Source organism: Camelus bactrianus, chromosome 32, assembly GCF_048773025.1.
Source record: "Camelus bactrianus isolate YW-2024 breed Bactrian camel chromosome 32, ASM4877302v1, whole genome shotgun sequence".
Taxonomy (NCBI): domain Eukaryota; kingdom Metazoa; phylum Chordata; class Mammalia; order Artiodactyla; family Camelidae; genus Camelus; species Camelus bactrianus.
Window position 1 is genome coordinate 5,912,291 of NC_133570.1, and position 16,935 is coordinate 5,929,225.

At 38.9% G+C, this 16,935-nt stretch overlaps 1 protein-coding gene across 2 annotated transcripts in view; it reads right to left on the bottom strand.

Annotated features, from left to right (window-relative positions):
- Positions 1 to 7,515: 7,515 nt before the first annotated feature.
- The window catches only part of KNTC1 (kinetochore associated 1), a 67,841-nt gene continuing 58,421 nt past the window's right edge, over positions 7,516 to 16,935 (bottom strand). The window contains exons 61-64 of one of the 2 annotated variants that reach the window (XM_010969696.3): positions 15,865 to 15,954; positions 15,239 to 15,384; positions 14,173 to 14,263; positions 7,516 to 13,076 (exon numbers count right to left, since the gene is read on the bottom strand). In XM_010969696.3, coding sequence (XP_010967998.2) covers positions 13,056 to 13,076; positions 14,173 to 14,263; positions 15,239 to 15,384; positions 15,865 to 15,954 — 348 coding nt within the window. In that variant the 3' untranslated portion in view covers positions 7,516 to 13,055. Of the gene's footprint in view, positions 14,264 to 15,238; positions 15,385 to 15,864; positions 15,955 to 16,935 lie in introns of both variants that reach the window. The other variant, XM_074356488.1, reaches the window with a different exon arrangement.

A 16,935-nucleotide genomic window follows, 5' to 3' on the forward strand; every position in this document is an offset into this window, starting at 1 on the left:
CCATTAATGAACGAATTGACTGCAGTATAATACTAGCTGGTGTATTTCATAAATGGCAAGTCTGGGACCATGATAAAAGTAAATGCATACAAGAGGGAAGGATGTAGCTCAGTGGCAGAGTGTGTGCTTAGCATCCACAAGGTCCTGGGTTCAATCCCCAGTACCTCCATTACAATACATACATACATACACACATACATACATAAATAAACTAATTCCTCCCCCCTCAAAATAAAATTATACAAAAAATAAACTAAATGTTCTAAAACTTAAAAAAAAGTAAATTAAATACATACATCCATACATAAAACGGTTAATTTTATGTCATGTGAATTTCACCTCAATTAAAAGAAAGAACCTTGGAAATTCTTGCCTAGGAATGTAATGTTTGGAGCAGCTGAGCCCCTTTGTATGGTGAGGAGACAAGCTAAGGCCAAAGCAGGAAGTTAAAGGATGGCCGAGTGGAAAGATGGAAAGAACCTGGGCTCTGGATTATGTCATAAGCAAGTTCTGAGAATTCAGTATCTGAACTTCTGATTATGCAAGATAGTAAATACCATCTTTGCTTAATGCCATTTCTAGTTAGGTTTCTTTTTACTTGCAATCAGAGGGCCTCAAGAAAGGTTCTGGAAAGCAAGGCAAGGTATTAATTTTATCCAAATGGGAGCAAGAATCACAAGACTAACAGTAGCCACGTGCAAACACTTTTATGTCCTCTCCCTGGAGGGAAAAGCAACCTAATATGCCGCTACAGCTGAAACCTTTCCAGCCTGTAAGTAGAGCTAATGATGAAGAATTCTCAGCTGCAGTTAGTTCTCAGGGTTAGGCAAGAAGTGTGTGTGTGATCCCCAAGATGAACCCAAGTCTCATTCTCCCTGTAGTCTGCAGCCAGCCTTAGTATTTCAAAAACAGGATGGACCAGCTTTAGGTGCAATGTTTAAATAATCATAGAGTTGCCAGCTTTGAGTACTGCAGGCAAGATGGAATCACTGGCCACACCACTGAGTTTTGCACAGCTTCCCTCGGGATTTGAGAGCTTAGCATCTAACACTGAAACATGACCAGACGTAGAAAAACTCACGCTTTATCTGCGTGAAATATCAATTCTTTGTGGTGAAGGTGCGCACTTCCCTTTTCAAAGCCAGGTTGACTTTTCTGCATCACTAGGCTGTGACTGGGAGAAAGCAGAGAAAGAAAGCAGAGAAAGGTAACTGGTTCCCTCTCCACCACCTTTCACTCACTTTTCAGTAGTTCTGGCAGGTTTTGGCGTAGCCACCCTATAAAGACCCCTCCTCTACTTTCCACAGGTAGAAAGGTTTCAGAAAAAGGACAAACAGCTGGATGGGCTTTTATAAGGGCGTTTAAGGGCCAATATTAGAGATGAATACGTGAAGTGTGGTTGGATTTGGTCTCGCTCTTACAATATTTCTTGGCATTTAGTCCTAAGTCATTGTGTAATGTGCAAACTATGAAAATAAATGACTTAAGTCGCCTACAGCAAAAACCTGTTTCACAGCTGATGGATTAAGGGAGGAAACAGGCCCTCTGCTCGTGCTGATTAAGGTGCTGCATTTGTCTGTGAAGGTGGCAGGGACTTAGCCATGATGAAAATGAATTAAATTGTATCCCTCTGAGCATGTCTACTATGAACGTGGAATTACCTTCCTCTCTGTCTTCAGATCTTGGTTGGTCTTTTTTCTGCTCAGCTGGAAATTCATATATATTCAGCTGGAAATGGGTCCTGTCTATACAAAGGTGAGTTGTTTATTCAAGAAGTCTTGAATCACCTGGAATGTGAGGTATTTCCAAAACAATGACTAAGTGTGCTTAAATAAAAAGAAACAAAACACAGACTCCTGCTGACTTTCAGAGGGCTGCCAGGAGGAAGACACTGAGTTAAATCTCAACTACTGCCAAGGTCCTTCAAGCTCAAAGACAGGAAGAGGACAGAGGAATAAGAAATTGGTTTTTGAGTCTTCTTCTGGTTACTCTTATCCACTTTTGAAACCCATTGATTCTCTAGCTTTTCTGTAGATTCAATGGGATCATTAACATGCACAGGAGATTGGTTGGCAAGGCCAAAACCACAGGATCCAGAGCAGAGAGCTAGGTTCTGGTTTAAAAACCCGAAAAACTGAACTCCATAATCACCGAAGAGGAAAACACTAATGAAACACATATTTTTTAATTAATTAAAACCAGGGATGAAACTAAGTAGACTTAACCATAAAAATCCAAAGGAGGCTGTCATCATCTTTCGAAAGAATATGGTTCCTATGATATTGAGCCCCAAAAAAGGAAGGAAATTCTGACACGTTACAACATGGATGAAGCCGTAGGACTGATTGAAATAAGCCAAGCACAAGAAGACAAACACTGTATGATTCCACTTACATGAGGTCCCCAGGGCAGTCAAATTCAGAGACAGGAGAGTGGTGGTCACCAGGGTCTGGGGAAATGGAGAGTTACTGTTTAATGGGGTCGGGGTTTTAGTTTTGCAAGATGAAAAGAGTTCTGGAGCTGGATGGTGGGGATGGTTGCCCGACAATGTGAATGTACTTACTGCCACTGAACTGTACACTTAAAAATGGTTAAGATGGCAAATTTTGTTATGTGTAATTTTTTTTTTTGTTCCCTGTGCTATACAGTGGTGTGTTATGTGTATTTTACCACAATTTAAAATTGTAGTTTAATGGAAAAGAAAGAATATGGCTCCTAATCTATCCTGGGAATGTTCTGTCTTGATTTAGGTGCTTGTTACATGGGCATGCTGTCTTTGTGAAAATCCATTATGATTTCTGCATTTTTCTGCATGTTAGTTTACTACAGTAAAATTTATTAAATGACTGTTTCTTATCAATGGCAGGGTAGAGCGCTCACTGTCATTTAAAGGAGTAAATACTTTAACCAAAGGCAGAAGCAGTAAAATTTGAGCAAGGAGCTTGGAGTGGGTTGAATAATGTCTTCCTCCATCCCCAATATTCATGTCCATCTGGAACCCCAGAATGTGTCCTTCTTTGGAAACAATGTGTTTGCAGATGTAGTTAAGGTAAGGATTAAGACGAGATCATACAGGATAGGGTGAGCCCTAAATCCAATGACGGGGAGGGTGTAGCTCAGTGGTAGAGCTCATGCTTAGCATGCTCAAGGTCATGGGTTCAATCCACAGAACCTCCATTAAAATAAATAAATAAACCTAATTACCGCCTTCCCCCCTCCCTACCCCATCACCTCAGAAAGGAAAAAAATAAAGAACATAAAGTTTGGTTGGGGGTACAGCTCAGTAGTAGGGTGTGTGCTTAGCATATACAAGATCCTGGGTTCAATCCCCAGTACCTCCATTAAAAAAAATAAAATTTAATTTAAAAAAAGCTACATGTATTTCAAACCTAAATCCAATGACAAGTGTTCTTATGAGACAGAAAAGGACGCACAGAGAAGCACAGTAAGGGGCCATGTGACGATAGAGACAGAGATCGGAGTAATGTGTTTACAAGCCAAGGAGCACCTGGAACCACCAAAAGCTGGAAGAAGCAAGAAAGGATTTTCCATTAGTCTTTGGAGGGATTGTGGTCCTGCTGACAGCTTAATTTTGGACTTCTGGCCTTTAGAACTGTGACAGAGTAAGTTTCCCATGTTTTAAAACACTCAGTCAGCGGTAGTTTGCTATGGCAGCCCTGGAAAATGAATACAGAGATATCTGGGGCAAATAGGAGTGAAACTGGGTTTTCTCCCACTGCCTTTGAAGAGCTCTAACAAAGGAGGCTGCACGAAGATGACGTGATGGTGTAACTTGGTCACTGGCTTTCATCCTTCTGGGTCTTTCTTCCTTTCACTGTTAAGATCATCTCTTTCACTCTTCCTTATAACCCTCACCACTTACATTTTCTTCTTACTCTTGCTAAGCGCAGAAGTAAAAATGGAAATATGGAAAAATTCCACCAGCATGAACCAAAAGCTAGGCTGAACCAAAAGCAGATCACGTCCCAGGAAAGGGCCACCCACTAATACACCAGTGTGCAGAGGTCTTATTTTCACCTGGCAAACTTATGAATGACTGAACATTGTCCTCGATGCTGTAAACTGTGGTTGGTTGAGGGTCATCTTAAAAAGAGAAAGACTGAAGCACCGGCATATGCATTCCTATCATTTGATGACAAAAGTTTTCTTAGGAGGGGTGGTATAGCTCAGTGGTAGAGGGCAGGCTTAGCTTGCATGAGGTCCTGAGTTCAATTCCCAGTATCTCCATTAAGATAAATAAATAAACCTAATTACCTACCCACCAAAAAAAAGATTAAAAAAATTTTTTTCTTAGATATCCTGGCCCCCTATGACCAAAACCATTAGCAACTACAGGGCATGTGATGTGGGGTGAGAGGAAGAGGAAGAAAGTTTGTAAATTACCACTTCTTCTTTTGAGGTATGAAATATAGTATGGCTTATGGGTAATGTATCCTTTTAAAACAAAAAAGTCAAGTCTATATAAAGAACGTTGGAAAAAATGAGTTGAAAATAAATCTTAGTTTTGAGATAATGCCATTCCTCCTGGTTCATTATATTATTTCTTTTTTGGGGGGGTGGGGGAGGTAATTAGGGTTATTCTTTTTTTTTTTAATAGAGGTACTGGGGATTGAACCTAGGACCTCGTGCATGCCAAGCATGTGCTCTACCTCTGAGCTATACTCTCCCCTCCATATTGTTTCTTTGAATGCTAGGAATATCCTGATGCTTCATAACTAGATGTACAGTCAAATAAATGAGATATTCTCTTAAGTAAGTCAAGGAACTTGGATACTAAGTAAATAGCATGTAATTAAGAAAGAGTGGGAGTTAACTAGGCAAAGAGGGGATGAGAGCAGACTTGAATCAGCATGGTATGTGCAGAGAACTGCTCCCAGAGACACAGCAGGGAGGGAGAAAAAAATCTAATCATACGGTCTTAACTGATATCTTAAGAATGATTATGTCTTGTGTATACACATTGAAAATAAGTTAACAAAAAACCCTAAAAGTATCAAAGTGTTTAAAAAGCTATAGGATATAGCAAAAATTTTTTAATGATAACCAAAAGGTAGAAACAACCCAAATTTCCACCAGTGGATGAATGGATAAACAAAATGTTATCTCTCCGGGCAATGGAATAGGACTCCACCATAAAAAGGAATGAAGTAAGGATACATGCTATGATGCAGATGAGCCTTGAAAACTTACGCCAAGTGAAAGAAGATGGGCACAAAAGGTCACGTGCTGCACAGCTCCATTTATAGGAAATGTCCAGAATCAGCAAATCCACAGAGAGATGAGTGGCTGCTTGTCGGGGGTGGGGTTTGGAATAGGGGATGGGGGATAATAGAGAAACGGTCTGGGGTTTCTTTTAGAGGTGATGGAAATGTTCTAAAATTGACTGTGATGACGGTTGAATGTATCTGTGAATATACTCAACACCATCGAATTGTACACTTTAAATAGGTGAATTGTATGGTATGTGACCTATATCTCAATACTTCTTTTTTTTTTTTTTTTTTTTAAGCTGCAGGATCACTTACCAAGGGAAAGTCAGTTTAGAGATTGTATTCTTGAGTCCTATGGACACTGGAAGGAGAGTTCAAAAAGAGAAACTGCTCTGGAAATTTCTTTCTTCCCTTTAGAAAACATTCAGCTTTGGTCATCCTAGAAACACAAGCCCTTGTTTTCTGGTTGCTTTTGAATGTGAAGAGCTCCAGAAAGGAAGAAAAAACAACCCACTCTGTAGTTCTCTGATCTTTTATGTAGTTTATGGTAAGACTGAGCTGTGGCGAGTTGAGACTCAGAATCTTGCTGTGTGCATCCCCGTAGAGATCACAGTGTGATGGCCATTGGACTCTGAGCTGTGCAGATATACCGTGGATTTAACTCATCCACGAGTCTCTTGTGGGAAAGGGAGGGGAGAGAAACCAGAACAGAAGACAAGATGTTTGTCCTGGCATTTTTTTCCCCCCTTTTCATCTAGAGTATTGTAGGTCTCCCACTAGAATGGCTAAAATTAAAAGGACTGATGACTCAAAGTGTTGTCAAGGATGTGGAGCAATCTTCTCTCTCACACATGGCTGGTGGGAGTGTAGATGGCACAACCACTTTGGCAAGACTTTTTGGCAACATTTACTAAAGCACTTCCACTCTGGGAAACACACCCACCAACAATGAGCGCTCATGTCTCCCGAAAGACATGTGTAGGAGTGTTCACAGCAGCTTTCTTCGTAATTGTCAAAAGCTGGTAATAACTCAAATATCTGTCAACAGTAGGATGGAGAAACTAAGGCATCTGAATCCAACAGGATACTCACAAGAATGGACTACTGCTACTGCTACATAAAATAACACAGATGAATCTTGTAAATGTTGAGTAATGAAGTCAGACGCTAGAGTAGATGCTGTAAAGTTCAAAACCAGATAATCCTAATAATCTGCGATGACAGCGGTCAGAGCAGAGGTTGCCGACAAGGGAAGTATGCTCTGGAAGGGGGCACAAGGTAGCCTTCTGGGGGTGCAAGAGTGGTCTATGTTTTGATAGGAATTATCATTATACAGCTGTATAAACAGGTGAAAAGTAACCCAGCTTTGAATTTAAGATTTATGTGCTTTATTGCACGTAAGTTATACCTCAATATTAAAAGAGTATTCCAAAGTGCAGTTGTCTATCCCAGCGGTTTCCAAAATGGTGTGCACAGGACAATCCATTTGGTACGAGAAGAAAGTATTAGAATCTCTATTTTTGATTCCTTTTTTTTTTTTAATTACCTATAGTTGATTTACACTATTGTGTTAGTTTCAGGTATACAGTTTCAGGTTCTTTTCCATTATGGGTTGTTACAAGATACTGAATATAGTTCCAATTTCTTCTTTATAACATTTCTACTAGAGGAATGTACATTGGGAATATGTATTCAAAAGTTTTTACTGAAAGGGATGCAGTGAAAAAGTGGGGGGGGGCACTAGTCTATTATACCTAAAGCACCAACAATCAACAAAAAAGGAACCTGGTGGTTATCGTAAGCACATCTGTATGCTTACTTGGCTCCTCCCATCTGGATGAAGGTGATCACCAAAACTATTTAGTTTTATTCCCTTACTTAAAGATAGCTTGTCAAAAACCACCCAAAGGAGGGATCCAATGTGTTTTTACATAAGCGTCACAAGTAGATTCCAAATCTCTGGGCCCCAGAAGAAACAGGAGAACGAAGACTGAAGAGCCAACATCTTGTCAGACCAGCTTTTCTACCCCTGGGAAGGGCAAGGAGAGCGCTCGTGAATTAAACTCTCTACTCCAACCAGTCAGAGGAATGGGAACTGAGCCACCCCAGGCAAAGCAAGAGATGATGAAACAATGTGCATGAGTCATGAAGATGAAATACAGTACCTTCACTTATTTGGTTGTTGCTAAATTCCTCCTTTTGTGTTATGTGTAATGGGGTGCTGTCATTAGTTCATGTGAGCATGAAACATTCAAGGAAGGAATTTTACCCTGAAAATGGGCAGTCAAAATTCATTTATCTCGTATTTATTAAGAGCCTACTTCATGAGGCACGGTTCTAAGGTTTGGGGACAAAATAATGAATAGTGAGACAGTCCACTACATGTGGAAGACATGATACTATATGTAGAAAACCCAAAAGGCTCCACGCAAAAACTATTAGAGCTGATAAAAGAATTAGGCAAGGTAGCAGGATTCAAGATTGACTAACATACAGCAAGCCGTTGCATTTCTTACACAAATAATGAAATATCAGAAAAGGAAAGTAAAAAAAAAAATCCCTTTTAAAATCACATCATAGAAACAGACTCACAGACATAGAAAACAAACTTATGGTTATGGGGTGGGGGGAAAGGGGGTAGGAAGGAATAAATTGAGAGTTTCAGATTTGCAGATACTAATTAATATATATATAAAATAGATAAACAATAAGTTTATACTGTATAGCACAGGGAACCGTATTCAATATCTTATAGTAACTTACGGTATAAAAGAATATGAGAATGTGTGTATGTTCCTATGTGACTGAAGTATTGTACTGTACACCAGAAACTGACTCAACATTATAAACTGACTGTACTTCAAAGAAAATAATTTAAAATCACATCAAGAAAAGGGGGAAGATATAGCTCGAGTGGTAGAGTGCATGATTAGCACGCACAAGGACCTGGGTTCAATCCCCAGGGCCTCCCCTAAAAATAAATAAACCTAATTACCTCCCCCACACATACAAAAAAAGAAAAAGATAACTATTTCACAACATTGTAAAATGACTATAACTCAATAAAAAAATGTAAAAAAAAAAAAGAAAAAAATCACATCAAGAAAACTAAAATACTTAAGAATAAACTTGACCAAGGAGGTGAAAGACATATGTGGAGAACTACAAAACACTGATAAAGGGAATTAAAGATGATTTAAAGAAACGGAAAAGAGAGCCAATGTTCTTGGATTGGAAGAACTAAAATGGCCATACTACTCAAAGCAAACTACAGACTTAATGTGATCCCTGTCAAATTACCTAGGACATTTTTCACAGAGCTGGAAAAAAATAATCCTAAAATTTATATGGAATCGCCAAAGCAATACTGAAGAAAAAAAATGAAGCTGGAGGAATAACCCTCCCAGACTTCAGACAATACTACAGAGCTACAGTAATCAAAACAGCATCATATTGGTACAAAAACAGACATATGGATCAATGGAACAGAACAGAGAGCCCAGAAATAAACCCACAAAATTTTGGTCAATTAATTTTTGAAAAAGGAGGCAAGCCAATGGAGTAAAGATAGTCTCTTTAGTAAATGGTGTTGGGAAAACTAGACAGCAGCATGTAAATCAGTGAAGTTAGAATACCCCCTCACACCATACACAAAAATAAACTCAAAATGGCTTAAAGACTTAAATATAAGACAAGATACTATAAACCTCTTAGAAGAAAACACAGGCAAAATATTACCCAACATAAATCTCAACAATGTTCTCCTAGGGCAATCTACCTAAGCAATAGAAATAAAAGCAAAAATAAACAAATGGGACCTAATCAAACTTACAAGCTTTTGCACAGCAAAGGAAACCATAAGCAAGATAAAATGACAACTTACAGAATGGGAGAAAATATTTGCAAAACATGAGACTGACAAGGGCTTAATCTCCAGAATATATAAACAGTTAATACAATTTAATAAGAAAAAAACAAACAACTCAATTCAAAAATGAGCATAAGACCTAAACAAGCAACTCTCCAATGAAGACATATGAATGGCCAACAGGAACATGAAAAAATGCCCAATATCGCTGATTATCAGAGAAATGCAAATCAAAACTACAATGAGGTATCACTTCACACCAGTCAGAATGGCCATCATTCAAAAGTCCATGAACGATAAATGCTGGAGAGGGTGTGGAGAAAAGGGAACCCTCCTACACTGCTGGTGGGAATGTAGTCTGGTGCAGCCGTTACGGAAAACAGTATGGAGATTTCTCAAAAAACTAAAAATAGACTTACCATATGATCCAGCAGTCCCATTCCTGGGCATATATCCAGAAGGAACCTTAATTCAAAAAGACACATGCACCCCAATGTTCACAGAACTATTTACAATAGCCAAGACATGGAAACAACCTACATGTCCATCCACAGATGACTGGATAAAGAAGCTGTGGTATATTTATACAAAGGAATATTACTCAGCCATAAAAAAAAGAACAAAATAATGCCATTTGGAGCAACATGGATGGACCTGGAGATTGTCATTCTAAGTGAAGTAAGCCAGAAAGAGAAAAATACCATATGATATCACTCATATGTGGAATCTAAATAAAAAAAAGGACACAAATGAACTTATTTACAAAACAGAAACAGATTCACAGACATAGAAAGCAAACTGGTTACCAGAGGGGAAAGGGGGTGGGAAAGGATAAATTGAGAGTTTGAGATTTGCAGATATTAACTAATATATATAAAATAGGAAGACAACAAGTATATACTGTATAGCACAGGGAACTGTATTCAATATCTTGTAGTAACTTATGGTGAAAATATGAAAATGAATTTATGTATGTTTATGTATAACAAACATTATGCTGTACATCAGAAATTGACACATTGTAAACTGACTATACTTCAATTAAAAAAAGTATATATATACAAAAAACAACTAAAAACTGAGTTAACATGTGATCCAGGAATCCCGCTCCTGGGCATATATCCACAGAAAACTCTCATTCAAAAAGATACATGCACCTCAATGTTCACAGCAGCACTATTTACAATAGCCAAGATATGGAAGCAACCTAAACACCCACTGACAGATGACTGGATAAAGATGTGGTATAGTTATATAATGGGATACTACTCAGCCATAAAAAAGAATGAAACAATGCCATTAGCAGCAACACCAATGGACCCAGAGATGACTGTACCAAGTGAAGTCAGTTAGGCAAAGACAAATATCATATGGCATCACTTATATGTGGAATCTAAAAAAATGGCACAAATGAGCTTATTTACCAAACAGAAACAGACCTATATAGAAAACAAACTTATTACTGGAGGGGTAAATGGCGGGGAGGAGTAAATTAGGAGTTTACGATTTGCAGATACACACTTCTATATATAAAATAAACAAGGTCCTACTATTTAGCATAAGGAACAATATTCAATATCTTATAATAACACTTTATATATATATACATAATTGAATCACTATGCTGTACACCAGAAAATAACACAACATTGTAAATCAACTATACTTCAATAACAAAATAAATAAGTAAATTTTTCTTGTCTTAAAATGTGAATTTTTATTTCATCAATATGTCTAATTTGGATGAAGGTGCCAGTGTGCCTCAGTTGGTGACTTGAATTTTGTGTTAAGTGACCAGGGAGCCAGTAAAAAGTGTGAAGCAGATGGTGATGGGGTCTGGCTTATGTTTTAGAAACACACTCAGGGAAGGGAAAGGAGAAGGGCTGTTTGGAGGGAGGAGTGGAATAATAAAAATAACCATCATGGCTAATAAAAAAATACAATGAATATAACAAAAGAGAAGGATCCTGGAGAGTTATGTATTTGAACTTCAGAGAAATTCAAATTTATTTATATTAAAAAAATTACTTCTTTGGTGCAGCAACAGCTAACCTGTTACCTGTCAGGACTTGTGTACATGTGTTAATCTTCCACCAACTTTTATTTGACATGTTTCCTAATTTAAAATTATTTTATTGGGGTACAATTGACATACAATGTTAGTATAACATAATGATTCAATATTTGTATCTATCATGAAATGATCACAGCAATGAATTTAGTTAACATCCAGAACTTTATTCTGAACAATGAAACCAGGGTGGAGACAGGAAAGAACTCCTTCTGGGCCCAGCGTGAGTCTGTGAAGCAGGAAGGTTCCTTCCCATTTGTGACCTTCTAGTGCCACCACCTGACCCTCTCGTTTCTTGCACATTTATGCCCGAGAACTTAATTACAGGCTCTACTTGTGATCTCAGCCTTGTAATTACATAGCTTTCTTAAGGTTCAATCACATAAATATTAAAGAAATACAAATATAAACAGGTGCTATTTTCAACTATCAAATTAGCTAAAAGTTTTTAGAAGTGAGATTGCCCAGCGTTGGGGAGGATACAGTAAAGCAGACACTCGTGTGTTTCTGGTAGGAACAGGCTTTTGTGAAGCAGACTTTCTGAAATGCACACAGTCCAGCAATTCGTATCTAGTCTTTAAAATGTCCTTCATTCCGTATGATCTGGTAAATCTGCTCCTGGGAATGCATCTTAAGGAAATAATTCCAAATATGGGGAAAGCTTTGTGAAAAATATTGGTGTAGTTTTAATATCCAAAAGAGAGCAAGTGGATGGCCATGTAAACCTCCTGCAGCTAGAAGTTTACAAATTGGGGGATTAAGTCTTTGAGAAGTGATGTAACTTGCCCAGGATCACACAGCTAGTAGGCGATAGCACCAGAGGACAAACCCAGACTGGCTTTACTCTAAAACCTATGTTTTTAATCATGAAGTTACACTGAGTTTTCTGTAAAGAAATACTATTTTTCTTACCAGGCAAAACAAAGGCAAATGAATTCTGGCATTACCAAATTCAGCTTACTCACAAGTAGTGCAAAAGACTATAAAAAGGCAGAGTAGAGGTGTGATGAACGTTCCCTGTGCTGGGTTCCGGCTGCAGCTCTCAGCTCCACCCTGCCCTCCGCAGGGGCTTACAGCCTGTGGGCTGCGTCTCCCAGACTCCTTGCCCGATGGCTTCTGTTCAGTCCTGTCATTTCTTGGCACTGGCACGAGAAATAGAAGGTTGGAAAAAGCAAAGTGCTGCTTATCTTCCCTTGTGGAGGTGGCCTGGCAGTGGCAGATGACCGAGGGTGACGGAAAGTGGCAGTGCTGGTGGGAGGGGGCTCAGCCCTCTGAACAGCAGCACCCCCCCCCCACCCGTGGCAAAGCCGCTTCTGATGTTCTGCTCACAGTCCTCCCCTCCCGCCTCTCCAGCGGTGCCCTCTCCTTCTGCCTTTTGTGTTTCAGTCCTTTTACCACCTTTGTAACCAATTCCTGACCTTCATTCCTTCTCTGCTTGTTCTGCCTAGAGTGGTTTCTATTTTTCTGGCTGGCCACTGACTGATACACTCTGTAGCAAAAAGTATACATATTTATAGAATGACATTAAAAAGACTGATGTTCTTATTTGTATAGGTAGAAGAGACAGGGTATACTTAGTTGCTTTTCTCATAAGGGGAACAAAAAATACCTTCCTGCATATAGAGTGCGAAAACCTGATAGTCTCTACAAGTTACACAAGTAACTGGCAAGAAAAGATATATTAATTCAGGATTATTAATTCAGGATATGAGCTCTTTTGGGGGCAATTATGCTATTATTAAGCATCTTAGTTATGACTTCTCGAACATTCGACAACAGCTGTAACACAGAGATTGCACAATTTAAAAGCTGTAATAAATATGGTCAGTTAAGAGCAGATTCCAAACTTCCTTTTATTCTTCTCGAAAAGAGATCTGATGCTCTACTATGATCCATTAAGAAACATCTAAATGGGAAGAAACAGAGAAGCATTTTTATGAGTGTCATTTAGTTTTTTAAATGGTTTGATGAACTACAGAGCTTAAGACTTAACTATATTGCTAAAAATCTACCTATAAAATTATTTGGCATTTTAGACAGATACGATTGGAGAAAAACAGATACATTTTAAGAGCCACAAATTTGTCTCCTGAATCAGTATTTTTCCTTTTTGAAAAGAGTCATCTTATGGCACTGAGCACAACAGACCAGAAGTGAACAAGGGAGTTACTGACAGATGTTAGCAAAATGTAGGTGTATTTCAGCATGCTTAATCTGGAACAAAGGATGAAAAAAACCGTAGTAACTTAAATAGGTTTACTAAAACTACCAAAACATGATCAAAATAAAAATTTTACCTTATATTTAAGTACAGAATTGAAGTAGAAGTAATTTATATACATATTTTACATTCAAAACCACTAGGAAGGATGTACATCAAAATGTTAACAGTGATCTTAACTCTGGTGACTGAGATTTCGAGTGATTAGTTTTTTACTATAATTTTAAAAAATTTAAGTATAGTTGATGTACAGTATTACAGAAGTTACAGCTGTACAATATAGTGATTTGCGATTTTTAAAGGTTATACTCCATTTGTAGTATTATAGAATATTGGCTATATTCTCTGTGTTGTACAATATATGATTAGTTTTTTTTCCTCTTTCAAATTCTTGTTTTTCTAGAGTGAATGTGTATGTCTGAGCTAATTAAAAAAGGAGTAGTAAAGGCAGCTAATACCCAAGCACAACGTTCATCAGTGCCTTTTAAAATTTAGTCTTTCAGCTGCTTCAGTATTAAAAACAAGACTTCATGAGGACTTCTAATGCTGGAAAGCACCCGAGGCTGTGGAAACTGAAGGCCACAGGTTAAGCGCCGGCCTGAGGCCACACTGCTGCTTCTTGGCACAGCTGAGAGCGGAACCAAGGCCTCGCGGCCCGGGCTAGGACTCTCACACAGAAAGCAACACAAAAATACATTTATCTCCAGAACGCCAGAACAGGCTGGCTCAATCTCAAGACTTGGTGTCAGATTAGAACCCAGTAACTCTGGGCCAGATTTACCTTCAGAATTTCACAGGGAGCGGTGTCTGGTGGCACAGGTTTCCCACAATGCCTGGAATATTCGGTTATAAAGACTGAAGCTTCATCTAAACTATGGAATCGAAAGAAGAAGAGGGGCATGAGGGAACTTCTGGGGGTGATAAATATGTCTGCTGTCCTGACTGTGGTGACGGCTTCACAGGCATATACATATGTCGAAATTTATCAAACTGCACACTTGAAGTACATCCAGCTTATTATACACACATATCAACTTTACCTCGAAAAATGTTACTTGTTCATAAATGGCAACCTGTCATTCTGGTTGGATCACAAGTGGTAAACAAGGGGAAAGAAATCCACGGCGAGGGGGGAGGGTATAGCTCAAGTGGTAAGAGTGCAGGCTTAGCATACACAAGGTCCTGGGTTCAACCCTCAGTACCTCCTCTAAAAATAAACAAGTAAATCTAACTACCTCCCCCATGAAAAAAAAAAAACCAAACCAGAAATCCATGGCGAGGCAACGAGAAAGGGGCGCCCCCCAAGCAGTCAGCACGGTTTAGACCAAGCGCAGGACGGACCCAGCAAGTAGCTCAGTGCTGACTGAGCTTTCCCTTTCTTCAGTGCCAGACCAGTGCTCCCTTCTTTCACTTTCCAAGTCTGCTCCCGACCTTATCCCAAGAAGCTTCTGGTTTCTAAACTTGTGGGCGCTGGGACATTAGGTAACTAAGCTCAGCAAAAATTATGTTACATGCAGCTGTCAGTTCTCTGGGCAAGGGCCTAAGGAATAGAGTGGTAATGCAGGGTTTCAGAGCAGGACTGCGAGGCACCTGTTTTAGGGGTTCAGGCAGCTTGATTAGTTGTCTGATTCCAAGTTCATGCTCTAAGAGATCAGGTTACAAGACAACTAACCCCTGAGTATGTTTTAGGAGCACAGACTGTGTAATACAGTGATGCCTCAGCTCAATATCTGGAGCCTTTAATTACAATGAAATAGCTCTACAATTATTTGATATTTTCCTCCAAGTAAAGATAAATTTTAAGGAAATTCTACAGTAAGTTGTTGTTGTTTTTTAAATTAACTTACCTTAACTCATTTGCCAGATAGTTTACTAGCTCAGTGATGCTGCTGGTATTCATCACGTGTGATTTCAGCACCGGAAAGTATTTTGTCTTTGCCAAGATCCCAAACTCCTTCTTATGTATGATGTTATTCAGAATCAGATTTCTAATCTGTGGAAGGACAGGTATCAACATCTTCAAAATGTGTTAAATGTTGCTAGGTCTTATTCAATATGAAAACATTTCTGATAATTAGAAGTTAAATTACCATCGCATTGTGACTAAGCCTCCTTTTTGAGGGGGTCGGGAGAGGGGAGGGGGAAGCGGGGACAGGTTTGGCACATTTCAGTACACAGAGAATAAATTAAAAGTTATTGTTGTTAAGCACTTTGGGACTTTTTACAAGGAAGATCTGTTCACAATGACAAGCGCTGAAGGCTATAGATTTTTCACTGAGCACAGCAGTACATAAGACAGCCAGGGTCCCTGCCTTTTAAAAAATTTACTGAAGTTTTAATGAAAGCAAAACAACTGTACCCATTAACAAACAGATCGAGATGGTAGTTTTCAGCTTAATCTTGGATCAAGGAAAAGTATTACCTTCTAATATCAAATGTTTCATAACAAAAAGGAGAGGAAATTGCCTCTTACTTGATGTGAAAACCCTGCCAGCTGGCCAGTATTCATATGGTCTTCCAGTTGCTGTAAAATGATCTGAGGGTCACACGAATCCAGAAAATTCTAGAGAAAAAAATCAAAACATAATTAATGGAAAAGTATAATTACTACTAATTTCCATCAAAACTGGAAACTTTTCATTTTTAATTTGAAATATCTTAAAGCAAATCTATTACAGGAAAAAAACACATTGATTCAACAAAAAAATTACTGAAATAAGGAAAAAAAGCATTGTACAAATACCTATTCCAATAGCAAAGAGCTGGTTAATAAGGATTTTGTCATTCTACGTGCCAAAAAGAATCTATTTAAGTACTAAAACTTTGAAAAGCATCAATGGATGAGTTTAAGAATAGTCAAAAAAGAACAAAGTCAAAGAAAGGCACAGATGGCTTTGAAAAAAAAAAAAAACGCAACCAATAGAGCAAGTGACAAAAAACATGCGTGTTCATTTATATAGCTTTCCATGTACTGGCTTATCTCCCCGTGGGGACATAATTATAAAACACTTCAAATGCTTTGTTCTATTTGTTCTATAGTATAAAGGGAATGGGAGTTATTTTTAAAAATTCTGTCTCCAAAATGCTCGTGGCTGCTTTGTGAGACACCCACACACAACCCCACTCCTCCCTCCCTTTTTTCTCCCACATCCAATCACCAGCCAAGCTGCGTCCCCGCCGTCTTCTCCACCCAGCTCCTCTTCACTGCCGCCGCTCTGCTTTGGGGACTTACCCCTCCAGCCTCCCCTGCCTAGCCACAAGGCTGCTGGATATGGATCAAGTGAGAAAAGTCCTATTCAAATGTAACTGCTTCCCAAGAGTTCCCCATTCTTGCCACCTCTCTCCTCTGATCAGGCCCCGTGGATTATTCCTTCCAAAATGCAGCCTGATCATTTCACTTCACTCTTGTGGGAAAATTCACTGTTCCCCACTGATAAAGAGAAAGGTCTTGACCATTCCTAAGGCATCCCTCAGACGAACCTTCATGTATCGTTCAGTCTTACCTCCCACTAAGCCCCCCACACAAACTTTCCACCCCACTCAA